The 27,400-nt window shown below is 51.6% G+C and overlaps 7 protein-coding genes across 7 annotated transcripts; 5 read left to right on the top strand and 2 right to left on the bottom strand.

Annotated features, from left to right (window-relative positions):
- The first annotated feature begins 24 nt into the window (after positions 1-24).
- Positions 25-3,686, top strand: TrAtP1_006393 (uncharacterized protein). Its single transcript, XM_066113107.1, has 4 exons — positions 25-693; positions 845-2,540; positions 2,683-3,027; positions 3,129-3,686. Exons 1-3 carry the CDS (start codon positions 448-450, stop codon positions 2,943-2,945), a joined length of 2,205 nt encoding a protein of 734 aa, XP_065969193.1. The 5' UTR covers positions 25-447; the 3' UTR covers positions 2,946-3,027; positions 3,129-3,686.
- Positions 3,687-5,470: 1,784 nt separating this feature from the next.
- TrAtP1_006392 (uncharacterized protein) lies at positions 5,471-5,812 on the bottom strand (the record flags this gene model as incomplete). Its single annotated transcript, XM_066113106.1, has 1 exon — positions 5,471-5,812. The coding sequence occupies one exon, from the start codon at positions 5,810-5,812 to the stop codon at positions 5,471-5,473; it is 342 nt and encodes a 113-aa protein (XP_065969192.1).
- A 6,605-nt stretch (positions 5,813-12,417) lies between these two features.
- On the bottom strand, positions 12,418-12,751 carry TrAtP1_006391 (uncharacterized protein; the record flags this gene model as incomplete). The annotated part of the gene is made up of 2 exons (XM_014082991.1): positions 12,418-12,485; positions 12,550-12,751. 2 exons carry the CDS (start codon positions 12,749-12,751, stop codon positions 12,418-12,420), a joined length of 270 nt encoding a protein of 89 aa, XP_013938466.1.
- An 822-nt stretch (positions 12,752-13,573) lies between these two features.
- Positions 13,574-14,056, top strand: TrAtP1_006390 (uncharacterized protein; the record flags this gene model as incomplete). Its single annotated transcript, XM_066113105.1, has 1 exon — positions 13,574-14,056. The coding sequence occupies one exon, from the start codon at positions 13,574-13,576 to the stop codon at positions 14,054-14,056; it is 483 nt and encodes a 160-aa protein (XP_065969191.1).
- Positions 14,057-14,540: 484 nt separating this feature from the next.
- On the top strand, positions 14,541-17,623 carry TrAtP1_006389 (uncharacterized protein). The gene is made up of 3 exons (XM_014082990.2): positions 14,541-15,196; positions 15,323-16,264; positions 16,335-17,623. Exons 1-3 carry the CDS (start codon positions 15,053-15,055, stop codon positions 16,872-16,874), a joined length of 1,626 nt encoding a protein of 541 aa, XP_013938465.1. The 5' UTR covers positions 14,541-15,052; the 3' UTR covers positions 16,875-17,623.
- A 577-nt stretch (positions 17,624-18,200) lies between these two features.
- On the top strand, positions 18,201-18,548 carry TrAtP1_006388 (uncharacterized protein; the record flags this gene model as incomplete). The annotated part of the gene is made up of 1 exon (XM_066113104.1): positions 18,201-18,548. The coding sequence occupies one exon, from the start codon at positions 18,201-18,203 to the stop codon at positions 18,546-18,548; it is 348 nt and encodes a 115-aa protein (XP_065969190.1).
- Positions 18,549-25,808: 7,260 nt separating this feature from the next.
- Positions 25,809-26,150, top strand: TrAtP1_006387 (uncharacterized protein; the record flags this gene model as incomplete). Its single annotated transcript, XM_066113103.1, has 1 exon — positions 25,809-26,150. One exon carries the CDS (start codon positions 25,809-25,811, stop codon positions 26,148-26,150), a length of 342 nt encoding a protein of 113 aa, XP_065969189.1.
- Between the last annotated feature and the right edge of the window lie 1,250 nt (positions 26,151-27,400).

The following is a 27,400-nucleotide window of genomic DNA, read 5'->3' as shown; positions in this document are numbered from 1 at the left end:
AGCTGTATGTATGTAAGCCCGCCAGCGGCCGGGCCACCATGCCTTACTGAGCATCCGCCGGCAAGGTACCGTCGACTTTTCGCCAGGCGGCTGCGACTTTTCCCTCCGCCATCACCAAAAAAAGCGTCGGCCGTGCTCTGTCCTCGTCCGCACTCGGCCTCAGCCTCAGTCATTCGACCCTCGTCCTGTTCTCTTGTCCTGGCCGCCGGCCCCGTTGCCTCGCATCCATCGCATCGCATCCGCGGGCCACCGCCGCTGCTCCGTCTCGCCGCAGCCTCGCGCAAAGCGACCCAACCGGCGCCGCCAACTTGAACATCGCCTCTCTCTCCCAGCCGCGCCCCTCCATCCATTGCCCTGACGACACCTGCCAGACGACACCTGCCAGCGCCCGTCTCTTGGTCGCCGATAGGAGACACAGCACCCTCGCAGGCAGCCACGCAGACAGGCATGGATGGCTCACCAGGCCTTGGTCGTGGGGCCGCCTCGATGAGCCCGACCAGCCCTGCCAGCTCCCGCCTCGGCAACGGCAACGGCATGCCCAAGCGCAAGAGGAGCAACGGCATGGGGGGGCTCGAGAGCAGCCCCGGCAGCATCAACGACGACGACCACGGCGACCATAATGACCACGGCGAGCACGACAAGAAGCGCCAGCCGGGCGTCAAGCGGGCGTGCAACGAGTGTCGCCAGCAGAAGGTGAGTCAGCCCCTCCGACCTTGGCACCTCCCCCCACCATGTTTTCTTCAACACCCCTTCAGTGCACGCTTCAGCAGCTTGAGGGGCCCGGCCTCTGTCCGGCAATTGGTTTGTCTGGTGGCTAATTCGTGGTGCAATTGCTGCGCAACAGTTGCGGTGTAATGTCGTCCAGGAGCCGTTCCAGAGCTGCTCGCGGTGCAACCGTCTGAAGCTCGAATGCAAGATCGAATCCAACTTCAAGCGCATCGGGAAGCGAAGCAAGCACGCCGAGATGGAGAAGGAGATTGACCGACTGCGGCGTAACATCGCCCGGGCACAGGCTCAAGGCTACATCTTGGAGGACGACGAGACGCTCAACTCCCCCATGGCCCCGAGCACCGCCACCTACTCCCACACGCGAAACCCTTCCTTGATGGGCTCCGACGAAGCCGTGTCTTCGCTGCTGCACCTCAAGAGAGGAGGCTCGTACAGCATGCCGCGCTTCTCGCACGAGTTGGAAGGGGTCCAGCTGACTGACGAGGGAGTCACCAACCTGTTCAACGAATTCTTCGCCTTCTACCACCCCTTCCTCCCGTTCTTGAATCCCCAGCAGTCTCCGGACATGTATCACCAACAACATCCCCTCCTTTTCTGGTCCATTGTTGCTGTTGCTGCGCGTCGCTTCAGTCCCGCCAACTGCCCGAACCTCATCTCCAACCTATCGGGGCCCCTTACCAGATTCCTGTGGACCACCATCGGCGAAGTACCTAGCAACTACTATGTCGTCAAGGCCATGTGCTTGCTCTGTGCTTGGCCGCTGCCCACGAGCACAACCACATCTGATCCGACTCATATCCTTTGCGGTGTCATGATGAAGACGGCGACTGGAATTGGATTGCATCGCCCCAACCACATTCAAGATTTCTCGCGAACCTCGGTCGAGCTCAACACAGAACAGCTTGCTGACCGTGTGACCACATGGGCAGTATGCAACATTGTGGCTCAAAATATCGGCACAGGCTACGGCCAACCGGCGTCGTCGTTGTATGACTGGACACTTGCTCCTCGACCAGGCGACGACCCGGGCTTGCACCTGTCTCCCGAATTGGAGGCCCGGCTCCAAATCGAAAGATTCTGTGACAAGGTCTCCAAGGAGATGTATAGTAACGCCAGCGATCCCAGAGGAGTTGCTGGAGACGAGCATCGAGCAATGCTCATGAGAGTTTACCGGCGCGAATACTCAGAGCTATATGCATCCGTCATGTCCCAGCAGCTGGGCCCGATTGTCAATTTGCACTTGCGGGCCGCTGCTCTCCACATGAGACTGGCGGGATTCTTTGATTCCAGTAAGACACCCGGCTATCTAGATGACTTGCTAGGTCTGTGGCGGGTGACTGTCAGCTTTCTGGACGATTTGTTAGAGGTGGACAAGGTAACCTCTCCGCGCGACAACATTGGCGGCGCCTTTTTGCTCTATGCCACCAACTACATGCAGCAGATGTTGGTAGCAGCCGCCTTTACCTTGCTCAAGCTGATGAGGTCTTTCTTCTCCAAGACGATTGACTTCCAGCGTGGACGAAACCTCTTCCACCGCTCCATCCAAGCCATTCGAGCTACCAGCGTGGTGTCCAATGACTTACAGTGGCGTTTGGCCGAACTAATGGTGCAGATGTGGAACGGCGCCCGTTTGGATCAGAAGAACTACAACCATGAGGACGATTCCCCCATCCAAGTCGACGACAGCCTACAGCTCAAAGTACGATGTCGCCACAGCATGAGCCTTGTCTTCGATTCCGTTTGGCGATGGAGGGAGGAGTATCAAGCTTTGGGCAGAGGATCGCTCGAAGGTAAGAGATACGTTTCGACCTGTGGGTACACCAGCTGCAATTCAAACCTGCAGGATTTCCCCCTTTTCTTTTGTTCTCGACTCTTTTCTTGTTTTCGACGAGGAGCAGGTCTTTTTTTTTTTAAACCAAGGCCCAATGAATGCTAACATGTCTGTTGTTACAGCCGCCTTAAAACATCCTACAAACCCGGATTCGGCCAATGAGTCCTCAGCCGCGTCTTCGCAACTTGACAGCACGTTGATGCCATCACACACTCTTCCCACGCCCAACAACATGCTCACTGCGAATGGTGTACTAACACCAGGCGCCCCAGGCTTGACTGCCCCTGCAACCGCACCGACCAGCATCATTGGAAACATGAGCTACGGCGACACCACTTATGACTTTTTTCGATCCCCAGCATTGGATGCTGGATGGCCTTCTTGATTTCAACTATTCGTTTGTACCCCCTCTCGAAGGTGCATAGAGTGCCCAGGCTGGTGAGGGGGTCGAGAACCAAAATCCATGAGTCGGTCTATCTCTTCTTTTTTCTCTCTTCTCTTCCATTTGCTCCTCATATCTCTTTTCCTCACTCCCGGAGAGACACTGTCCTAAATGGCACGTTTGCAGAGACGACAGAGAAGATCGCTAGTATTAGACCGGAATGATTTTCGTGCTGTGAAACAACCAGATTGCAAAAAATGACATTTCATCGTGCTATTTCATGGAAACGAAAGGGGGGAAGGATTTCATAAGTGAGTTTGCGTTTTTATACCAGAGTGCCTTGTTACTATGTTTGAGTGTTTTTTTTTCTTTTTCTATATCTTTGCGGCATTTCATCTTGGGGCCCGGGAATGTCGCGTAGACGAGTTTCTCGCGGATACTATACCCAGGTCTTTTGTTCTTTCCTTTTTTTTCCTTGTCATCTATATATAAGGCTACGGGGAGTATCATGTTTATATGCTTGCAACGAGGCTTTCCTTATCATTTCACTTCTCACGAAAATTTTGGGGGGCTAAGGTATTCATTGGATCTCGGGCCTTTTTTTTCCTACTCTTCCTTCTTTCTCTCTTTCCTTGTCGCCTTTCTCTCATATATACTTCGGAAAATGGGTTCTGGCTGTGGGCATACAGACGTATGGGCAAACATGTAGGTAGTAGTATAATGAATAACTGTATATTGTATGGATTCTGGCGCTCTCTTTGTTGAAATTCGACGTGACTTTGTGATTATCATGGCCATGTATGTCGATGCTGCTTGCCCATCCCAAGGCTACCCTGTACGCTTTTCGTTTTGTGCAGCTTTCTTTGGCCAACAGCGCCTCCACGGGCTGGATTGAGGGAAATTAAGCTGCCGGTTATGTCGATTAAGGAAGGAAATTTGTTTGTAAATTTTTATTGCGGGAGTGCTGATTTTAACTCGACTGCAGCATCAACAAGAAGAGGTCATGCGTCGGCGTCATGAAATTACAAGAAGAGGGTCAAAATGAACACGAGTAGCCATTCATCTCAATCTAAATATCTACAGAAAAACAATGTCAATATTGTGAAAATACACATTTCAAATATATAAAAGAACAGAAGAACAAGCACAAAAAACTTCGAAGCAAGACGCAGGCCACAGAAGCAAATCTCAACAAGGAACAGGTAGGTACCATGTAAAAATCCTGGTGAATGGCAAGCACAACCCCCCCAAGTCTCTTTGAACAAATTCAGCTTACCATCTTTCTTTCTTTCTTGCAATGTCTTTTGGATCTTCATGTGTGCTAGATAGCAAAGCATATTCGCATACATATACAAAAAAAAAAAAGTCGAAGAGTTGTGAAATATTTTTCCATTCTTGTACGTGCGCCGCCAACCATGCCAACTGAGTCATGTTCACCAAAAAGACAGTATATTTTCATTTTGACATTTTGATCAATAATACAATTTAATTCATTATGAAAAAGCAAGTGCTACATCAAATATTCTTCCACAAAGAAGTTTCCTTTCTGTTTTTTTTTTTTTATATTGGTGACTGCTATGAAGAAGAGCAAAGATGGGAAAAAGCAGCAGCAAAAAGTTGACAAAAAACAACAAGTATGAGAACTTGTACGGGGTAGCAATTCTGTTCCCATTCGGTACCTCAGCTCATCACTTTTCACAATTTACGGTATGACAAGAAGCAGGAATAGAAAGAGTAAAAAAAAGGGGGAGTTATCCAGTTACCACTAGCCAATTTTTGACTTGAAATATATCCCATGATCTTCACAGAAATTATTAGCAGTTATTAGCATTCCAATGAGAAAAAAAGAAGAAACATGTCAACGCACAAAACCGTGACATCATCTCCCTCTCACGGCGCTAAACCAGCTTTCCTGCTGTTGGTCAGCGTACTATAAGAAAAGAAAAGGGGAGGAGGGTCAAAGTATTGAATTTTTTATTGCCTTATTTGAGCAATTTTAAGAAGTAGATTAAAATCAAAAGCTAAACAGCTTCGACTGTACCGAGTGACATGAGTGCGAGTATGAATCCGCCTAAAGAAATTTTTATTACTGACGCATCTGCTGTGTCGTGTTGGTTGGTTCCCAAACAGCCCTGTCATCTCCCTCTTCCACATTTTCCATTTCTTTTTTTCCATTTTAACCGTTCCTTCTTCCAAACGAGTCGATCCAAATTTATCTGGACCCTTATTTACCTTCTATTTCAGGGTAAATTAAGCACACGCATGTTGGTCGTTGTGTTCTCGCCTCACCGCAGTGTTATGTGCATTCATGACCAACCTGTCTTCACCTCTTCCTGCCCCCCATCTAGTATTTGTATTCTAATCTCTAGCAGATGAGAAGAATCTGTTGTTATGTTTGTCCCTATGCCAACACTCAGATAACGGGAGGAACGGATAATGCCGCCAACAGGATGAGCATCTTCCCTCTACTGCACATACCGCGCTGGCCAGATGCCGTTGTAACTTAGTTGCCGTCCGTGAGCTTGAGCTCATAGTAGAGAAAATATCTCCAGGACGCTTTCTCCCCTGATCTGATAATGGCTGTGCCGTGGCGTATCGTTGCACTTGGCCGCCCACATGGGCCTCGTTCGGGCCGCGACGAGTGGCCGGCCCCAGGCGGCCCAAAAAGCGACCGCAATGGCGTCTTCTCGTGGAGAGAGATAGTAGACATATAAAGAAGAAAGGCGCATTTTTGATTCTCCCTCTTTTTCCCCCTCGTGTTGAAATCTGCCTTGAATGAGGCGCGGGTCTTTGTCGAAGCCGGACAACGACCGGGGCCATCGCGATGGCTCTTCCACCATGATCAAATGAGCATCTAGCGAGCAAATCATACCACGTATCTGGGGTCAGGACCAGCAAATTGCCATTTCGATCCGTTACTGTCAACGGATAGTGAGCAAGCTATTGCTTCTCCATCCACCGAGATAAATTAGCTGGCCAAAGAGGTTTGCACGCCCCTCCCCTCACTCCTCACGGTACTTGATGGATTTTCTACCCCCCCAAAGTCCTCTTTTTCATACTCATACGGAGTACATTCTTCTTGAGAAACCGACTAAAAAGACGAAAAAGCCTCGGCCACATTCTGGCTTCGAGTACGAGGACCGGGTTTGATTTGCCTAAGTGGAGAGAGAGAATGGAGAGGGGGCCGTGCTGGCCTCCATCAAGTCTAAAAACGATCGAGGAAATCATACATGTTAGTCAACCAACAGCAACAAAAGAGCCCCGTCTTCATTCCTCGCCAGGATGAGGTAGCACGTAGAGACGAAAAACAAATGAAGGAAAAGGGAAAAAGTCGCATTGGGAGGGAGATGCGCAAAGGAGCCAACACGATCGGTGACGGATTCTAATTCGGCCGATCTGGCGGAGACGTTTGCCAGGCAACAAGTCGCCGTTTGCATTCGAACTGCCGGCGGAGTTGTCGAGCGCGACCCATCATGAGATCCGGAGATCTACGGGAGATGGCGACGTTGGCACCATCGTCCCGCTGGCTCCCGCGTGCTTACTTTGTGAGAAGCTTGTGAGGTGAACATTGAGGGCATGGCTTTCTTGGGAATACCAAAGAGCCATCTGTAAAGTTTTTACGAGCACGGCCTTGGAAATCTTTGGTTTTCGAGACAACGCCGTGACAGTGCGAAAGACAGCTTGCCCCTTGAACCGAGGGATTATCTGCGCGATAAACGGAGCTTGAAACGATGCTGTCTTGACTGAAACTAGGCAGCGCTGGATAAGTCTCGACTCTCAAAAGCGCCCAGTCATTTGCCCCCTCATCAGCACGGAGGTGAGTAGATACCCGTGGCTGACGAACTCGGTCAAACTTATTACGAATAGATGATGTCGCTAGACAGGGAAGAGAGCGGTGGCGAATGAGAAGAAGAGGACAAGAGAAAGGAAAAAGCAATGCTCATGCCCCTACTTGTAAGGCAATTCAAGCAGCGTGGGGGGGGGGGATGGACAAAATCGAAAAGAAAATCTATGATTTCAAGACGCACTGCTCACCATATGTCTCTCGATGCTCCTCTTCTCGCTTGGCACTTCCATGCTGGGATTAGGCCACCGACGCCGTGCAGAATACAGCGTACTCTCTGGCCCCCTCTTTCCTTAGGCGCCCTTGGGTATCTCTAGATGCACACATGGTCGGCATTTGCTGGCCCATTATGGACATCTGTCATGACCATCTCCCCTTCTGTCTTTGACATCACCTGCCGAGTGAGGGCGTGGGTATATGATATGATCATCGAGAGGACGGACCATGTGTGACGGGTTGGAATATGATTTCGGGCGTGGTGACATCCGGCGGTATGATCAGCAAACGGACACGGCTCTTTTGCAAAAGAGCCAAGGCACGCGGGGGATGTGTACTCGGTGCTTGGTTTAGAAGCCCGCTATTGGAGCCGGCCTTGCGATGAGAAGAGACTTTGGCTTATCATTCCATTGTGGTGAAAGACATTCGTCGGCCCGGACGAGTTTCACCCCCTCCTTCAGGCAGATGTTCAAGACGCGGGCTTTAGCCAAGGAGAATGATGCAGTCTGTTTCTTCGCTCACCATTGGCTGATTGGGCGGCATGATTTTGCAACTAGGTATCTCATGAGCTTGCATAGCCAATATGTGTGCGTGGCTGGCATCATATTAGCCAATGCCAAGTCATGAAGAGAACTGCTCGGGTGGGCTGCAAAAGTCGGCAATAACGGTGCGGCCTTTAGCCCGCGTGCTCCGTGAGAACTATGAACAGCACGCGTCTTGGAGGCTAGACCTCAGAAGATTTGCAGCTAATGAAGAGGGCCAGAGTGAGCTAGCCAAGCTTGAGCCGCTCATACCGGTGAGAAATACCAGGATGGACTCCTAGTCGGGGCACGGATGAAGTATGGGAGAGGGCGTGGTGTTAGGGGGGCAAGTCATTCGTCTGCGTCCACGCTCTTATCCCGCATACGGGCGGTCGATGGTGGCAACAGAAGTGCCACGGCCATCATACCCTTACGGGTGGACAAGAGGCTGTAAAAAATCAAGGGGCTAATGGAGCCAAGATGCTGCTCTAAGGCAGTAAAGAACCCTGTATCCGGCATCATCCCAGTGCCATTGTCTCCACGCGCATGGAGATGGAGGGAGCGAGCTAGAGTACTAATGCGAGGAAAAGTATCTGTACTTTCGAATAAACTGTGGCTACCAACTCATCCTGGCTTGAAAGACCAGGATGTGAATGGACAGAGACGTCTCTGTACGCGCCTAGAATCTGAACTTGGATTCGACGGTCTCTAATCTTGGACCCAGGCAGCGACGGCATGCTACTGTTCAACACTTTGTCAGTACAAAGGGCAGATTTGCTGAAGCCCATGGCACTGTAAACGAGCCAACCGTGGCAATTATCGACACTTCTGAATCGCGCTATTTCGGAGTAAGTACCTAGGGTGAGAGGGCAGCAGGACAACTTTTCGCTCTGTACTCCTCACCTAGGGAGAAACTAAGACTACCTAGCAAGCAATGTGTGTGGCTCACCTTGCTATAGAGTTTAGTTGAGAATAACCTTGCTTCATAGACAAACATGTAATCATCTGACGTATCATGGCAGCTTGAAATAGAGTTTGTGTACTCCCTAGGCAGGTTCTGCCCTTTTAAAGGTGGGTTTTAGAAACTTGTGCAGTGGAAACGAAAACGATTGAGAACAGATGATATCGCCGCTATCCAAAGGAAGGAAATATGAGTCGTATCAGTAAACCACGAGGCAATACCTACTTTACTTTCAGAAGGTACAAAAGCAGGCTTGCAAGTAGCGCGCTGCTGGAGGAAGAGGGGAGAGGGGGGGGAGGGGAGAAGCAAGTGTCGCAATCATGATGGACGAACCAACAGCACAGCAGATTGGAAATCGTAGCCCAGTGCTCACCCGCTATTGAGAGTGCAGAGATAAAGATCGACTGCTAGTTGCCGGGAATCTGAGGCCTTAACGCCTTGCGGCGGATCGTTCCACGCCATGCCGTTTGATTTCTCAAGTGCTTAGTACCAACAAGCAGCTCGGCCATGCGAAGTTCACGTTACCGCCAGAGAAAAGTCTAGAGGAAAAGAGTTGGGGAAATCGAGAATGAGCACATGCTAGTACAGAGACATGGGACATGGGGCGAATCGGACTAGCCAAAACAGGCACCAACAGCCTGCCAGTGCCTGGATTGCTTACACGTAAGAATCGCTTAGATCGATCAAAAGATCACGTAGAGCTAGCATTTCGAAGACAAGATCGCCCTCTGGTGTGCTCGTTGGGGCCTCGCGGCTAATCGTAGGCTCATAGGCGCGGGCGTAGTAGTGAAGTCGCGGCAACGTCTTGGAAACGCGAAAGAAAGGGGGGAAAGCCATCGCTTAGATGGCTGCAGAGTCGGCGCTTAGATGTGAAGAACAGTGGTCGTCAACAAACAAATGATTGTCCGCTGTCGAAATAGCCGCCGAGTGTTCCACTCTTGATGGAGGAGGGGAGGGAGGGGGGAGCCTGGATAGAAGCTTTTGCAACAGCGGCATGCTAAGAGCGTGGGAAAGGTGTAGAATCTGAGTGACAAGAGGCAAAGGCGTAGAGCGAGACGCATTTGGCACGGGGTTGACAAAGTTAGTCGGTACTCAGCGTTCCGGAACCATGACCAACAGCATTTAACAAACAGGCCGAATCACGCAAACAAGGAACGGCCAGGGGAGAAGTCAGGGGCAGTCTAATGAGCAGCAACAAACTAGGTAGTGTTTGTTTTACCACACCACATTGGCAGATGATATGCGAGCAATGACACTACCTATTGGCACCATGTGAGATTGCGCACTGCGAGATGGCTCAACGCAAGGCTGTCTTCATTGTTGTGGCAGATCCTTCGAGTGCGGCGAAGCAGAGCAAGGCCGCAGAACAAGGCCGCAGATCGAGTATAAGCGCGCCGCAGCGCTCGTGTAGGGAGCATCAATGGCGTATGTTGACAGTTTGAGATGTAAAATGGTCCGGAGAAATACGAGACATGGCCCTCCTCTTCCCTGAAGACAATACCGTAACCGCACAGAACAGCCTAGTCTCGCTAGGCATCTCGAAAAGCAGAGGCCACTGAATGCGGTACCGAGCACCCCAACCAGCACGAACAGCTGCATAGGTGGGCGGAAATAGAAAAATGCTGTTGGTCGAGAGGCCGATCAACCTGGCAAGGAGGACGTAGGATGCCTCTATGACGGCCTTTTGCGGCGAGCAGGTAGGTCTGTAGTTACAGTGCAGGCTCGCTTACTGCGCTATCGGTACCCAATCGCAGGTGTTTTCAAGGCGGGTAGACGCGCGCGTAGGTGTGTCGCTTGCGGACTAGCGTAAAACGCCGGAGAGGGCGCCCATTGGCCGAACAAGGGCTGTGCGGGCAGCAGCAAGGATACCTGGCCGGTGGAGGGGGCGTGGTCGTTATTGTCCAATGCGGATCGAGATAATCCTTGCTAGCGCGTACCGACGGGACGGATCGCACTATGCTAGTGCGCAGTAGCGCAATGGGGCGCGATGCCATCAGATGAGTGGCCAGACGCGGGGCCGAACTCTGCTGCGTCGTCGCAAGAACCAGCACGCGGGCGAAAAAAAGAGAAAAAAAAGAGCGAGAGGCCTGCCCCCTTGCTTGGCTCTCAGTCCCAGCCGGATCATCCACAGGCTGGGCCTATCACTTTCGTCCTCGATGACTCCCTTCCCAGGCCAGTCATTCTGTCATTCCGCTTCGGTTTTTGTCCTCCGGCTACGACGTCGTACTGCCACCGCTAATAATTCGTCCAGATAGGGGGCATTGAAACGGTGTGGCGCTACTACCCGGCCTCTGTCGTCAGTCGGCGGTCATCCCTCCGACTCCCCCATGTTGATGCTCCGCATTTTGGGATGTGCCGTTACTGGAGTTGCGGCAAGATCATGTTGGACAGCAATGTAGAGTCAAAGCGGGAAAAAGAAGCAGCCAAGGCTAACAGCAGGAAACTCTGATCGTTGGCACGATCGCTTCGGCAGTGCCTTGAGAACCACTGTCTCCCGTTGGCGAGGCAGGCTCCAAGCTCTGCAGCGGAAGCAAGAGGCACACTCCAACTGAGGCACACTCCAACTGCCTGCAGCCGTCTGCCCAGGGCAGCGGAGCCGCATCTCTCAAGCTCATGCATCTCTCTCTCGGCCACTGCCATATGGAGTACGGCTTCCTCTCGGACGAATTCCGCCAGGATACCCCATGCCGAATGGGTTGCTGCGGCATTGCACAAAAGTTCGACATGGCCTCGACTCCGCTGCGCGAGATTTGAGAATGTTACGGTCCCGACAGCGTGGAAATTAAGGCGAGACCTCGTGCGTTCATACAACTGTGGACGGGGGTATCGGGCAGCATGTGCGATGCGACCTATACGCACTCAAGAGATGCATTTAGGTGGGCCGCTGTGAGTATAGACGACTGCTCCGTATTACTCTACCATCCAAAGGTGCTGAAACTCTGTCTTTTTTGGTCATGTCTCTCCTGCTTAGGCCTTATACTTGACTCGGTCAATAGCGACGGGCTTAGCAGTCTCGTAGGGCAGTCGGAGTTGGCTACTGCGTGCACTGAACTCTGCTAAGTGGGACTGGTGTCTTGCCAGCTCGCACTGCGTATTCTGTCAAAGGCTGTTCGACGTCTCGGCAGCATGACTTTCCGAAATCTGGCCTGGCTGCTTGCTACAGAGTGCACTAGCCGTGGCAGAAGGAGATAGAGAGCCAACCATGGTAGCGAAAGCGGGAGCACCAGCCGTTCGCTCTATCCTGAAGAGTGGCTACTGTCTCTCATGAAATTTGCTCAAGGAACAGTGCTGCGCTAGAGGCGTCAAGAGTGGAATCAGTGCGCATGAGCACGGAGCGTGGCGTGGCAAGCTTCCGCTACGCTATTTGCCTGGGCATCTATTGAAAACACATGATTGCCACCTGACAAGCCATTGAATGATGTGATGTGACCGAGTGACTGGCTGAATGGCTGAGAGAATGGACGGCACATTTAGCATTCTTCTAGCTAACAGTCATGATCCACTGGATAAATAAGCAACACAAGCCGCGCCCCCTTTCAGGGAGTTCTCAATCGACGGCTGCTGATCTACCGACCGGAGCCAGGCGAGAGAAGGCGGGGGAGAAGGAGCGTCGATGAACAGACGTATCGAAACCGTAGCCTTAGATTAGATTGTCTCTTTTGAAGCTGTTTCAAAGCAAACGCCGCCATCATCCGAATCGACATACAAGCAGCCGTCGGTCGCGACGGGTATCAGCCTTGGCTTTGGGCGATCATCTCCCTCCGCGGGGATTGCGGATACGTCGTCGGGGCACGCAGGTCGGAAGGCAGCTTTTAACTCAGACCGCTCTGATGCTAATCTGCTAGACCCGTGGAGTAGAGGCTTTCGAGACTTGGAGGTAGCTGCGCACGGCTGCAGACCGAAGCTAGCGGCACTGTCAATGAGATGCTAGGCTCAGGGCACAATCCAAAGCGTGGCCTGGCCAAAGACGGCGTGGCTCTCTTTGTGGGATAGATCCTGCGCTTGAAGTTAGGGCGTGTCACGTCTGCCGGCCGGCTCCTGGCAAATGCTTTTCGGGCCACGTACATGAGGAGTCTGGTTGCGTCTTTGGCCACGAGCAGCTGCGGCAGCGCCGTGGGCTGAGACGAGTCGCTAGAGCGTTGCAAACCGCGATTCTCTGATGAAGATTGGCTCCGAGAAAGACGCCAATGTGGGCATGGCCGGCAGTTTTGGCCGCACCGTGCTGCTGGCGATGTGGTGCAAAAGGCAGTGCTGCGGTGCGGCCCATTTCGAGGCAGACTGCGAGATGGAAGATTGGATTGCTTGCTTTTCACACTGCACACTTGATACTACTAGTAGCAGGCAGGTACGAAGCGCTCCAGCAGCCTGTCGACTGTCCTTTGCGCAGTTCCTGCAGTTTTCGAGATGCTCTGGAGTAAGGCAAGTGCTAGCGTGCGGAGGCTCGTACTGGCTACCGCTGGGCTTGGTGGGCGGCGTCACATTCCATCAGGTACACAGAACCTCTGCCTGCTGGCTGAGGAAGACAGCGCGCTAGACCCGGCTGGGGCGACGCTTCAGCTAAGATAGCCCTACTAGGTCGAACTGGAATTTTAGACCAGCGAATGATTTCCAGTTCCCCACCGCCCGGCGGATCCTGGTTTCTGCCACTTGAGCTATTGAGGCTTCCTCGCATTGCCCTCATTCATTCATCTCGTTCGGAGAGCTGCGAGAGATGGCTGGCTGCTAGTACGATCTCGGCAATCGCGGTGTCTTTTGTGCTTTGGATGCTCATGCCCCATGCCGGGATTTTGCATCTGCCAGCGCACCGCGGGCGGCCTTCGGTTTCTCCCCCGTGGCGGCTGGCTCTGCCTTGGATACGATACTATGGATCTATTCCCCTCCCTCACATCGAACACCCCTTGCAGCCTCTATGCCATGAATCAGGCCGGCAAAGAGATTTTCAGCCTTCAATACTCTTTTCAAAGGCGGCAATGGAGGCCCGGCTGAGAGTCTCAGAGGTTGTGATATGACGTCTTACAGCGGTGGATGTGCCCATCATACTACTAGCTTCTGCCCGTGATGCAGTCGGGGCCCCGATGAGCGTCTTCACATGAACAGTGGAGATGGATTTGGCCCCTGCAGGAACCATCTCTGCGCAAATATACTTTGCTCCATAGCAATTACGAGTATATCGCCGACATATTATTCAAAGCTGAAATGGTTCACTGCCTACCTAGGAACGCCAGTGGCTCTTGGAAGCACTTTCATCTGTCTCAGCTGTTTCTCCATAGTCAGTGATCGCCCCTGGATGTGTTATTTATTGTGGCTCATAAACGCATCTGAAGCTGAGAGCAGCAACAGCAATTCAGAGGCAAATCTATCAATCTATCGAGTAGTGTCGGATGATCAAGTCCGGTACTGGGTATATACTTTGATATTGGATTATACCTACCGCCCATCTAATTACACGCAGTCGCCCGTGCTCACCGACCGCCGCCGGGGCAGAAATGATCGAAAGAGGCACTCACTTCCCCTTGGTTTAGTGTCCCCGCTGCTATTGATTGTTCTCTGGCTCTGGCTCGGCCTCTTTTAGGATGTCCTTGTCCCTATCCAGTCGTATCCGACAGCCAGCAGCTTGCAAGAACGGCCTTTCTATTGTCATGTGTCCACCGCATGCTTTTGAGCTGCACTCATCGGACTAATTGCAGTACGTACTCGATACAGACGGCGGTGGTGCTACTGCACACAAAAAGATACATCGGCATCTCCTTGGGTCTGCTAGATCTACGCCCCCACCTGTTCGCTCCCACGCCCCTGTCTACTCCAGCAAAAGCCCAATCTCCAGTTCGACGTGTTCTAGCCTAAGTCGCACCCTCGGCGGCTATCTCATGCACGGCATGACAGTATCTGCCACTGTACGGTACATTGCGACCGCCGCCCTGCCTGCGTCGACAGGGGGGCTTAGTTCGACGCCATACGACTCTAGCTGCACTCCCCGACCCCCCGGTCGATTGTTAATACCAGGGTTAAGAACAGCGATCCCCTGTATGCTAGTCCCACGCTGTGACACTTTGTACTGATTTTCCGTGTGCTCGTCGACTCACTTCCTTGCAATCTTGGATGCTACCTGAGAGCTCGCCCGGCTGTTGATCTGAGCCTCCATTTATACAAAGACTCTTGCCATCTCTTCCTGTCTCATCCTCCTCGCAAGATTCCCTTCTTCATCCACCACTCGAGCAGCTCTTCTGTTCTTCCCCTGCCAGATCATCAGCACCTTTCGACCATCCACCGCCGCGGCCAAGGCAGTAGGCACAATCCTTCACCTTCACCTTTGACGGCTCTTTGGTCATTGCAAATAATCCACCCCTCATACCCGCCTTCCAGTCATCTTGTCCCTCCATATACCTACCTACCTACCTAATACCTAAACGTGCCTCGTTACGAACTCCAAGCGACACGCATCTCTTTCCACTGCTGCATTACCATTGCACTTCTATTCTTTCTCTTTTTTTTTTCTTTTACTCGACAACAAGTCCTTGGCTGGTTTTTTTGGAAACGTCCAAGGCACCTTACCCAAAGCTCCACCTGCATGAACATGGTAGAGCAACAACAATACATTACTGCAGGTCTACCACACACAGGTGACCTCGCAGGATCTCACGGCTTGTCTGACGACCGATCCATCGTGTCTGTGGGCACTCCAACCTATTCAGAAGTGACGCCCTTTTCAGCGGTATGTATTTCCCGCCTTACTCCCGAGAACCCTGCCCTCTGCTTCGCCGCTTTGTAGCTCTCTTCTCCCCTGTCTTGTCCTGCCTCTTGCAATGGCTGCAAGCTTACCAATTTTTTTTCCCCATAGGTCTCTTCTTTCAACATCCCTGCTTCGTGCGACTCGAGCCTTCTTACTCCCATCTCTTCCACCAGCTCTCCCCCGCTCCAGCAGATCCGTAAATTAGGGGCGCAGTATCCTCCTCCTCCGAGCACTCCCTATACACAGGTGCCAACCCCTCCTGGAAGCTCCAAGATGTATCACCAGTCGTGGAGCAGCCAGTTCGACATGCACAATCAAAATGCGCACAGCAGCCCCCCAATGAACAGCCATGTTCCAGTGGCACAAGACTTTTACATGGAAGAACGTCGCACACCCAACCCTCCGTCGGAGCCATACTATGGGGCCTTCAGCGTATCTGATGGCCCAGACACGCAGCCAATCCACAGCCAGGGCCCGGCGCCTTATTATGTCAACAATATGGGCATGGACAGTCAAAACTCCATGCTGATGCGAGACAGCCGTCAGCTCCCATTGGATCCGCAACACCGTGACATGGAGCGCGTTTCTCACCCGCCATCCCTTCTCAGCCAGCCGCACAGTTCGCACTATGACATCCGGCGAGCCAGCACAGATGATCGCAGCTATAGCAGTCGCACCGACCCCATTCACCGCTCTTCCAGCGGTTCTCCTCGCCGTCGCCCTGTAACTCAGGGCAGCACGCGAGTGAAGAAGTCAAGGTCATCAAAGAGGGGTGCCTCGCTTCGTGGTCAACAGCAAGCTGACCCTGGCGATGAACACAAAAACTGCTTCGGTCAAGAAGTCCCTCCACCCATCAAGAAGGGGTGTCCCGAAGAGGAGAGATGCATCTTTGAGTCTCGATGGAGACACCGCTCGCAACGGGGGCAAGATATGTGGGATAGCATTCAAGCCGACTTTACCAAGAGGTTTGGCAAGAAGCACGGTAAAGAAATGCTACAGATGAAATTCAAACGCGGCCGTTCCAAATTCTATGACTGGCTTGATCAAGATGTAAGTTGACTATGCTACTCCTTGTCCGTCCTGTTCTTCGCGATGCTAACGGCGTTTTGCTATCAAATAGGAGAAAATACTCGAAGCCGCTTACAAGAGACTAGAGAGAGACAGATATCAACTCATTCTCAACTACTTCCTTGAGATGGGCGGGTCCCGAAACATGCTTCTAAGCGCCAGCGACATTGAAATCAAGATTGTCAATGACCTCAAGTGGGAAGAAGCGATTTATATCGAGGGCTTGGACGAGTGTATTCGCCGCCGCCGCAAGTCAGTTGTCAAGAAGCGATCCAGTGGTCGGGGAGAACCAGGTGGAGACATTGCTGTGAGCGACGACCTGTTGCGAGTTTCACAGGTCCCTCACAACGAAGACGAGGTGATCAATCAGGTATTCGCCGCACGACGAGAGCGCTGGGACGACGACATGTCTACTGTAAACGGTGAAATGATGAATGCTCATTTGTGGGAGAACCGGGCTCCGATCAAGATGGAGCACGATACTCTACTTCCTCCGTCTGAACATCTGGCACGCATCAACGCCCACCCCGTCGCCAGCCCTTACATTCCACCGGTATCAGTGTATCATCAGTCAAATTCAAAAGCACCTTGATGCGGGGACTATGGTCGGCGTCACGTCCAGGGGGGATGGAGCAAAATCATTTGGCGAAGGAAGATTTTGGGGTGGGCAATACCCCAAGACGTCTCTCTCACACTCTTTTCTTTGTTTCACTGTTTAGAAATCTTCACTCTTCTCGATGAAGAACCATCATTCCTTTTTTCTTCAAAGATATCACGCATTATTCTTCAAGATCTGTTTTATTTATTTGTCTTGACATTTTTCTATCTTAATTTCTCATCTAGTCTTTGTCACCTTTTTTCATCTTTCTCTTGTTCATGCTGGTATAGCCAAGGGTTTGGGGGGAGGGGGGCTTGGGATGATTTAAAGACGGGTACAAATCTCACGATATCTTTAGATGCATAATGTTTTTGGCTTACTGAGTTTACATCGCATTGTCTATAGGAAACTCTGTCGTTGGACGCATGGAGTAATACATAAAATAAACAATCAATACAACGTTACTACGATACCGTGCTTGACGCAGTAACAGTTGGGAGACTAAAGTCTTTGTCCAAGTCTCTATTAACGGAGGATTTCTACTGCGACATGGCTACATGTATCTACTAGGTAATCTATCTTTTTGCGGTAGCGCATAGATGACATACGTCGGCCATAAATAGCCAGGTATACACGGCGATAATGGCTTGCGGCTTGCGGCTTGCGGCTTGCAGCTTGTAGTTTGCGGCTTGCGAAACTGTGGGCCGCAGACAGCTCGCATTCTACTAGCCATATCCTGCGACCATAGCCCGGCAGGTACTTTATTTAGGTGTGTGGACGCTTCCATCTGTCTTTTTTCTTCTTTCCGCACGCCTTCGAAATGGCCGAGAAACACCGAGTAAAAAGTACTTGGAGTGCCAATTGGGATATTCGTACTGTGCGTTTTTTTACCTTGTGGCTGGGCGCTGTGCATGCATGGCATCTACGGCTGTTGATTTACACAATGGCAACACGGCTATAGAGACCGCTGTAGGATTTAATCCAGGTACCGTACCCAGACGCACCCAAATTTGGTGCAAGGCTTTCCGGCAGAAGGCGCCCAGCGCTCAGCAGTTAACTGCGACAGCAATCATCGGCTTTTTTTTTTTTATAAATAAATCAAGAAAAGAATAGAAAAGAAAAAAAGCAAAAGCAATAAAAGGAAATAAAAATAGGCCAAAGGGGAAGAGGAAGGAACGGGGGGTGGGGGAGAGAGGGAATGAGAAACAGCAAGGCAAAAGCAAGGAAGGAGGGAGAAGGCTGCAGCGCAATGCTCCATCTCGTCGTGCAAGAGCTACGCAGCGGTCATCGACTCCAGCTCCTTCCCTCGACTTTGCCTGAATGAGTCACATAAGGTGGACAGCTGATATGGTACAGCCTGCGGCTTTACCGCTCTCTTTTCTTTTCTCCCCTCTCCATCGCCATCGCCATCTGCTTCCGCCTCTGCTCTTCTTCCATTCTGTGCACCCTCGGCCCACGCATGGCCTCGCACCGCAATTTCATGCTGTGGCCAGCTTGCTCTCACCTCCTCGCCTCTTCTTTTTGCCCCCTCCAGGGTTTGTGATGCAGCTGTTTCTGCTCCAGGCAAAGCGCGAACCCGACAGTTGGGAACTGGTGGTGTGGGCTCGTCGCAGTATGGACGGCCAGGCCGTGTTGCCTGTTGCAATGCCTGCTGGGCGCGTCTTCTGAGCCCTGACTGGATAAAATGCCCTGCTGTTTCCACCGGCCTTGCATCGAGACCTGGCTGCCCCCGTTTTTGCCTGCTTCGCGGTGGCCCGCGAGAGGAGAAAAGGCGAGATGAGACGAACGGTCGCGGGTTTCCATGACATGGCTGGCACGCTGGCCATGGGTGTCGCTTATGGTTGGATATTTGAACGGTGCTGCAGCAGCCCTGCCGGGCCCATGGAGGGCGCGTTCTGCTACCAAGTGTTGCGAAGCTGTCTCCAAGACGGCCATACGGAGGCGCTTTATTGGTGGCCAGCGAACAAAAGCCCAAACTTGGGCGCTTTTGGCTGCAAACATGCAGTACACACACTCCGTTGTCGACACGCAGTCCCCATATGGAGCAACTCTTTACTGCAGTGCTCTGACAAAGTACACTCTCGTACGAGTACCTACGCCTTGCTCCCCTGGCTCCTTGCCCGTTCCCTGTTACGCTACAGGCGGAGTGACAGTGCGTGTTTTTTCACATGCAAGCACGCATGCACTGTCCGCCCCCCTTCCCCTTCTGACTCCATTGAAAATGAGACGCTGGCATTTACTGTGCTGTTCTTTTGACTTTCTCGCTGTCATGGGAAAGATTAAGGACACCCATCTTTCTATGGTCGCGCCAGAGGAAAGTTCACTGCGAGAAATGGCTCTGTCAATCGTGCAATGCTTGGGTTGAGAATGCTCGGAAACTGGATTTGGCAGCCCGCACGATCACAAAACGATTAGCTAGCATGGTCAGCACATGGCCGGCTGGCTTGGGATCGTGTCGCTTAAGACCGTCAGGGGAGCAAACCTTGGAATAGCTGGGGCTGGGGCCCAAGCTCGAAAATCATGATCCAAGCACTGCTAGTGCAGATGCGCTAATGGTAGCATTGCAGAAGAGATGCTGTTCAGCCAAGCAGAATGCCTTGCCAAAAACGAAACACGAGAGAAGCAGAGATGCGGACAAGGGCGGCCTTGAGCCCTCTTACTCGGTCTTTTGCGTATCCTTTCATCCTGTTTCCATCTGTCCATCAAATTGACATTTTTGCAAGCAGTTCAGCTGCTGCTTCGAGTACTACTGACTCGTAGTGCTTGGCAGCACATGGCAGCACGGGCAAGATTAAGTGTCAGATGTGCCCACAATGTTAAGCCGGCCTGCGGATAGGGCGCTTGGTAGCCGCCTCGCCATCGATCCCGCTCGCTAAGAGAACAGCTCGATCTGCCAGCAGCCGCGCAGAGAGAGGCCTTCTTGAAGACGTGTTCGCCATTCGCATCGCGATTTCGACGGTTTTGTCCGCTCTTTCCGTTGTATTATTTTCATTTTTTTTTCCAACGGGCATTTTACTCTCTGACCTGGCCTTGATTTTCGGGCGGGATTCGCGGATGAACACAGTCACACTGTACGGCACACCCATACCCTGTCGGTCCCGACAGTCTGGAAAATGACGCGGTGGAAAGCGGATTCGTAATTTGGGGTCCACGCCTCCCATGAAAGCAGCAAACCAGGCGAGGACGAAGGAATGGAGGGCAAGGATGGGGGCAAGGGGCTGTCCCTTCCTCCTCATTTCCTGGCTTCTCTTTCGATCTGCAGCCTCTCGACTCCGAATAGCGAAGAGAAGCAAACCCAAAGAGCTGTGTCAGAGTATAGCCGCAGCGCGTCTTCGGTCAGGCAATGGCAACTCGGCTGGCGGCCGTGATTTGGCTCGTATCGACGGCGCGCCCCGGCCGGCCGCGGGACGTAATGCGGAGTCCGTGTCAGCCGATGTACGGAGCAGTGCTCCAAAAGATCGATAATGGCACACAAGCAACACTCCATAGGGGCCACTCGTGTCAAGTAGGAGTGTACCTTTGCATATCGTACGGGTGACATATGGTATCCTTTCGGATGGGCACACTTCATACAGCGCATGCATGTAATAATCTTATTCGATATCGTTTATATCCATCAAGATGGTGCGGCAGTGCATGCAAAAGTAGCATTGAGTACAAGCACACGCCCTCGTATAGCAGGGATAGCGAAGCCAGCGAAGCAAGCCGTTCGATTTATCCACCCATACGCACGCCCATGGTTTTTTTACCTAGGTACGCATCCAGGTAGGTACCTAGCCATTACAGTGTGCTACATGACAAGCGAATAGCCTGATTTCTGCTGTGCGGCTTCTCGAACGTCGTTCAAGGATAAGGGCTGAAGCTTGCGGACGGTTCGCTACATGACAAGCTTGTTTGGTCATACGAGAGACACACCCGACAGCTTCGAGAGAGTGTACGCGGTATGAGGTATACACGGCAACTTGTGTATGCTGATTGCTGTATACACTTGGGATCAAGGCGGCAATGAGTGGAAACCTACAGCCGGGTGAAGTCCTAAAAGGTAGAAATACAGGGCCATCGGAAGAAAAACAAAGGCAGAGGCAAGAGGGTTGCAATGCGTTTGGCATCATGGCCATGACACCTGCATCTCTTCCCGACCGTGTATGCCGCAGCTGTTCGGGAGTTGATTTGGGGGGGCTTGGGTGTGCGTGACCCCGGGCAGTGAGGAGGTGCCGAGGCTAGGTGGAGGCATGGTGCGATGGACGTGATGAGATTTGCGCAGAGACAGCACATGCTGCCAATGGCCAATAGGTAGGCAGCACTGGCGTACCTATTTCCATGCCTACTATTGACAGAGCTCAGATATTGATAAGTCATGCAGCAGGTAAGCAGCAATCACATTTCAAAGCAGCCATCAGCGCTGTGGTAAACCCCGTGTGCAAATGGTATGTCACTGCAGCCAAGATGTTTGGGATTAGTACCTATACCCTTCCATCACCGCCCTTGGCGCTGCTACTGACAATTTGGAATGCCTGTCGTTGTAACGAGTGGCATACGGGGACTACCCACCTGAGCTGGAAACCTCTGTCCAAGTAACGGCGTGTCGAACTGCCGAGTACTTCACATTGACGACGATTTGTCTTTGAAGCATCGTGATTGTCTGAGTGGGACGGCCTCCCGGGTCGATACACAGGTGGGTGAGCCTGAATCTACTGGCGCCATCTATTTTCGATCTGCTAGTGCACCTATTCTGCTGTGCAAGTCTCGATTAGGCAGATAAACTTGGCCAAGTAAGGTACCGACAGCTTACATGCCCGCTGTGCTTCTATGCTCCAAACTCTATGCTTGTGCCACCAACTAGGTACCTGGAGCGTTGTACCACCAACTACCTACTGCACGGGAAGAGAAAGAAAGCTCTTTTTTCCCCTTTGTTTCTTGTCGGTCAATAACTCTGATGCCGTGCGAGGTGAGTGAGCAGCTAATCTTAGTGTGAGGCTATATTCTTTCATTTATTTCAGCCAGTCGGGCTGGAAGGCTGGCTGAAAGGCTGGCTCTCAAACGCTATAGCACGGTCCTCGCTCGGCATCGCAGACGTCTTGCTATTAGTGATCAATCCTTCAGCTTTGGAATTTCTTATACGAATTGAGTTATTCTCCCGGAACCTTCATCTCGCTGAGTTAGCGACAACTGGGAGAACCCCCTGCCCATTCCCAATAATCCGGCGCTTGTCCGGTTGCAGCAAACAATACCTATTTACTACATATAGAACAGGGCAGTATTTGCTGCAACAGGACAAGCGCCAAATAACTCGTCGTGATATGTCGTGTACCTACGCAACATACCTACCACCTATCATGATCCTTTGTCTCTTGTCAATGCATATTACTTGAGCTTTCAAGTACTGGGTACATGTATAATGAATGACACACCACGGAATTTGTGCGCCCAGGGAGGTACGCGTACAAAACTCACTTGATTCTGAAGCGGAGCAATTCGAACATCACATTGCCCTCTCATGCCTACTACACGGATGCTTTACTTGTTCAAAACAATTCACTCTCGCTGAGTACTTTATTTGGAGTGCTGGAATAGGATTGAATCGTGGTCATGAATAAGTCTTCATTGATATTACTGCCTTTAGAACACCACTATAATCGGCGCTCGCCGAGAGTACAACTATGGTTCTGAGGCTAGTAAGGGCTGATGACACCAGGGCATCGTTGTGGCACTCTGTAGGACTAGGCGTCGTTACAGTTACACACTAGACTTTGCCCAAGGGGGATGGAAAAATTGCCGAGATGTTTGATAATCGCTGCCATAGCACTACTAGTAGGTAGCACAATATGGAATTCATCCCGATGGCATGCACCGGTTAATAGGCTGGGGAACCGAGGCCGCTTCATCAATCCACTTGTTGCATTGTTAGCACTTGAGCAAGGGGGGGGTAGATGTAGACAGACTTTCAATGGGTTGACCACGCCGCCTGCCAATGTCTCCATCGTCACGCAAAGAAACTCTTGAATCCAGATCTGCAAACATTGGACTTGGAAAGACCCTAGCTGGAGAGAATCGCCTCCAAAGTATCCAATTCCATGACGGCTAAGGACAGCAAGCACTGACCATTGACCAAATCGGGCAATTAAGCAAACATTTGGAACTAAGAGACAACGACCAACAAGTTACTGCTAGTAGGGTTTCTCGATGTTTTCAGCTACTACTGCTAGTCAACTGTACTATACTACTGGCCGCTAAAGTAGGGGCGAGCCAAAGCTGCCCTGGCCCTCAATTGTGAGGGCTGGCATAATTAGCCACAATTTGCCGCGAGTCGTGTGCCTTTTGGGGGAGGGAAAAAAAAAGGGTGGTTACACGGCGTTGACTAGTAGCTGATGTTGCTACTTGTAGATTCTCGGTGAAAGCGAGGAATAGAAGAAGAAGAAGAAGGGGAAACTTCAACAAGGTGTTACGACATTTGGGGGCGATTTTCCCGAACATATCACCGAAAACGTGCTTTGTGGTGTTGGTGGCTTGCTGTATTACCTCGAACTAGTAGTACGGTAAGGTAAGTTCCTAGGTGTGGGAGAACAGAAGTGCCGTGCCGAGTCTCAGATTTCGCTGTACTACCCCAGTTGAACGCTGGATATTTCTTTAAAAAAAAAAATCTGTACAGAATACGAAATTGAATTGCTGTATAGGCCCGTGATAGCTCGACGCCCCTCCCCTTGTTTTTCTTTCAATGTGTATTATGCTCTTCTGTCAATGGAACAAGTAGATATCGCAATCTCGGCGACATACAAGCTTGAGTATGCCACGTGGAGCCTTAGTGACTGAGGGTGGGACAAGCCACGAGGGCGTCATCGCCGGTTGCCGAAACGAAAAGATGCCATTGAGCGTCGGCTCACGAATTCTTTTGACTAAATGTGTACGTACAATGTTTCCACGAGGCTGAGGGGGTAGACCAATTCACCAAATGTAATGTTACATGTGGCAGAAGCGATCTCAAGTGTTTATGGAGTATGTTCATTCAAAATAAGAGGAAGGGGGCGTGGTTTTTTTTTGGGGGGGGGGGGGGGGCATTGTTCGCCATTGAGCTCTCCTCCACAGCAGCTATGGAGAGAATGAGAAAGATTTCACGTCCATTCGGGGCAAGGTACGCGAAATGACACGCGGAAATATGGGAATAAAGAAGAGAATCCAACCAGCTAGTAGTAGATCCGAGGCTCAGAAGCGCTTCGAGCAGGCAGTTCGCACTAGGGGAAGCACGCAAGTGGAAGCCGAGAATCCAATGGAGAGCCCTGGAGCTGCTTTCCTTGTAAGGCAGTAGACGAGGAAAACCTTTACTGTAGAGAGAGAGGCCCCGTCTCCAGGTTTTTCTTCCGAACACTCCGCTCCGCTATGGAAGATGCGAATTTAAAAAATAAAACCCTGCGGTGATTTGCAGCCGTACTCGTTCTGGGCGCTTTTTAGCGTGATGATCGGGGTGTCTCAGGTTTCCCACGCTAAAAGGGGGGAGGTTGAAAACGTGGAGACGGCGTTGTGCTGCTGGGCTGTGGAAGAAGTGAGAGAGATTCTTGCAAAAGGGCTCTCTTAGCCACTTCATCACGCGGAGAAGGATCTCACCGGCGTCTCGAGGCGTGGCTTTAGGAGATTTAGTAGAGACGCCGACTAAAAGAAGCCGAGGGTGTTCGTTTGAGTCGAGTTGAAAGTCAAAATAGCTAGTTTAGCTTCACAGTGGCTTCGTGGCGGCTTCGTTCTTGTTGAGCTAGCCACGTGGAATGGTCGAGATCAAGGCGTTTCTTCACCTTTAGTGCAGATGTTCGTATGCATGTGCTCATTCTTCTTTCGATCATGAACCTTGACGAGGAAATAATGAAGCAAATACGAAGCTGAATAGCTTCTTCTTTTAGGGGCTAGCCATGTACCTTTCCATCAGCCTCGTTTTCTGAGGCGTTGGGACGGTGGTGGCTACATCCTTTTCTCCTCCCTAGAGCTGAGCTTGTTTCTCCCCCCCTTCTTGATGTACCTCTCAGTGTGAGTACTTTTCTCAAGCACTCACTAAGACATTGTGTGAGCAAATAAATGGCTACTTGTATGATTGAAAGATCTAGACTTGCCGAAACGCAACTGCACTCGCACCAGGAGTCCAATTGAGACGAGGGACATGTCCAGCAAACTCCAGCCTTCACCGTCAGCATTTCAAACAGCTTCACAGTGTAGCTGAGAAGCATCTTCTTGCACGGATTGGAATCTTAGGGCTCTCCTTTGCGCGTTTCACTAGCGCTGGGTCTCGCGGGCCCTAGACGCCAGGCTATTGTACATCACCCGTCGCCTCGCTGCGTTCCGGAACCGATTTGGCTAGAAGTGGTCGCCTCTCACAATTGCCCTACGGAACTACTACTGCTGTTAGTAGTTGTTAGCGGATGTGAATGCTGCTAAGATGGTTCCGGATATACGAGTACCAGGTTTATAAGTATGTGATCTTCCGGGCTGGAAAGCCGTGCCAGGATTCGGCGCAGCTAGAGGCGCTCACTACAGCCGAGGGGAAGGCTGAATTTGAGTTTCGTAAATTAACAAGAGCAAGGGATCGATTCCCTATGGCTCTTCTAGCCATGTGCTCGCAACTGCCGCTGGATGGAACACAACGCGAGCAGTCGCCAACGGAGGAACACGGAAAGGGGGGAGGGTGGAGGGTTACCTAAACCTCGATGATTAGTGGATGAAATACTACAACTGTAGAGAGGAAACGGTTCTCTTCTCCACAAGATGATCAACAAACCCCGTAGCACTACTACGTAATCGGGGGAGGGCTGTCAAGGCTGCCATGAGCGGAAACAAGTCTGTCACCCGCCGGGCTTGATTTGTGCAGAGCAGAAACCCTTTGAGCGGCTGGCACTCGCAGGCTTTCGTGAACGCGGCTGTCGCGTATCTTTTCAAATAGCGGCGGCCGGGATGGGCTTTTTGGAAGCTGCAGAACGGAGGCATTCAATTGTACCGCCTGTCCTTTCGCCACTGCCCTATTTTCCAATACACCGAATGTCCTTTTATCGCTTCTTGGTACCTACAGGACATCATCAAGGCTGCCTTGACAATAGCAACCACAATACAAGACATGTGAAGCACCGCAAACGATCCACTTTGCGGGTCGCCAATTGTCCTTCAGCCATACGGGATGGAAGCCATATGCGGCTTGTGTCCAAATCTAGTCCTCGCCTGCCAAGCGAAAAGAGAGAGAGAGAGAAAGAAAAGACCAAAGAGCCATATCTGGGTGAGGGGCGTGCCTTGGAAAAGTGACACGATTGTGCCCTGGGCTGGGGTGTGGGACATGTCAATCTTTTTTTCGTTTGAATCACACACAGCCGCCTGTCCAGATTTTGTGCTCTCTTCTCCTGCTACCTATTCTCCACCCCCCTTGGTGACGCCTACATGGCCCATCAACCATGTGATCTGGAGCCGCCCCTCTGTCAATGTATCGTTCGCCTCGCCAAGTCCACATCAAACTGCTGCCGGCGATTGCCAAAGACGGCACGCCAATACCTCTTCGTCTTTGAGGCCACAATGGATGGACAGGTGTGCCTGGAGAAGGGGAAGGGGGTCCTTGTCACGGACAGAAGGGAAGTACAAGTAGCAAGTGGTGGTATCTCCGGAGTATTTGGAGTGCAAATACTTTACACTTGTACCACCCCTGGCAGATGATGATGATGGGGAAAAGAAGAGCATGGGTGGGCAAAGTAGTACAAGTAAGAAAAAAATCGAGAGCAAGTAGCATATCCGTCAGAGGACGGAACGTGTCCGTTGATGCTCGATCGGTCGACGTACAGATACAGATCCATCCCTCCTCGGCAGGGCCAAGCAGGCATCCGATCGCTTGTGCGAATGAAGCTCCGCGCGGAAGACGAAAAAACTGGCGCCTCGTGCTGCAGGCAAGGACTGGACTGGTCTCGCCATGCCATACCAATGCCACGATGCTTGGATATCGCCTAGCCTCAAGTAGGGGGAGAGAAGGCTACTGCCCCTAACAGCAGTAGCGACACCATCGCTGCATGGAGCCCTGCGCAGCTCGGCCACAAGTGGAGGAGCCCAGTCCATGATCAGCCTTCCAAACGCCCCCCCTTTCCCCTCTAGCTTGGCGCCCGTTGAGATTGAACGAGGATCCTCCGCTCCCCTGACAGCAGCGAGCTAGCCAGCACAGCAGACAAGTACCTACAGTACGGATCACTTAGCCCACAAACTGTGGGGGAATAGCTGCTGATCTCTCGTAGTTCCTAGATTGGGCCTCGCCGCAAGAAAGAGGAGACAAGATGGCGCGACAACTTGCTCTGGTTTTTTTTAGTGTGAGATGCTAGCACGAGATTCTCTTCCTCCCTAGCCTGCTAGTACGGTTCAGAAGATGCGCAGAAGCTTTCCGAGTTGCTGTTCATTTAGCCTGGCGGGGAGAGCGATCCGGCAGTAGTTTAGTAGCGTTTGCCTTGTCTGCTGTATGGTGTTCCGATATTCTTTTTGGATCAACGTCCGGGATAGACGCTTCCGAGACCTTTTTGGAT

Source organism: Trichoderma atroviride, chromosome 3 (genome assembly GCF_020647795.1).
Source record: "Trichoderma atroviride chromosome 3, complete sequence".
NCBI lineage: Eukaryota > Fungi > Ascomycota > Sordariomycetes > Hypocreales > Hypocreaceae > Trichoderma > Trichoderma atroviride.
Note: the sequence above shows the minus strand (reverse complement) of the source record. Positions and strands in the feature narration are given on the sequence as shown.

Coding starts and splice junctions, on each gene's coding strand:
- TrAtP1_006389 (XM_014082990.2), top strand. CDS start 15,053: ATGAACATGGTAGAGCAACAACAATACATTACTGCAGGTCTACCACAC. Junction 15,197..15,322: donor AAGTGACGCCCTTTTCAGCG/GTATGTATTTCC, acceptor TTTTCCCCATAG/GTCTCTTCTTTCAACATCCC. Junction 16,265..16,334: donor ATGACTGGCTTGATCAAGAT/GTAAGTTGACTA, acceptor GCTATCAAATAG/GAGAAAATACTCGAAGCCGC.
- TrAtP1_006393 (XM_066113107.1), top strand. CDS start 448: ATGGATGGCTCACCAGGCCTTGGTCGTGGGGCCGCCTCGATGAGCCCG. Junction 694..844: donor ACGAGTGTCGCCAGCAGAAG/GTGAGTCAGCCC, acceptor GCTGCGCAACAG/TTGCGGTGTAATGTCGTCCA. Junction 2,541..2,682: donor TAAGAGATACGTTTCGACCT/GTGGGTACACCA, acceptor CTGTTGTTACAG/CCGCCTTAAAACATCCTACA.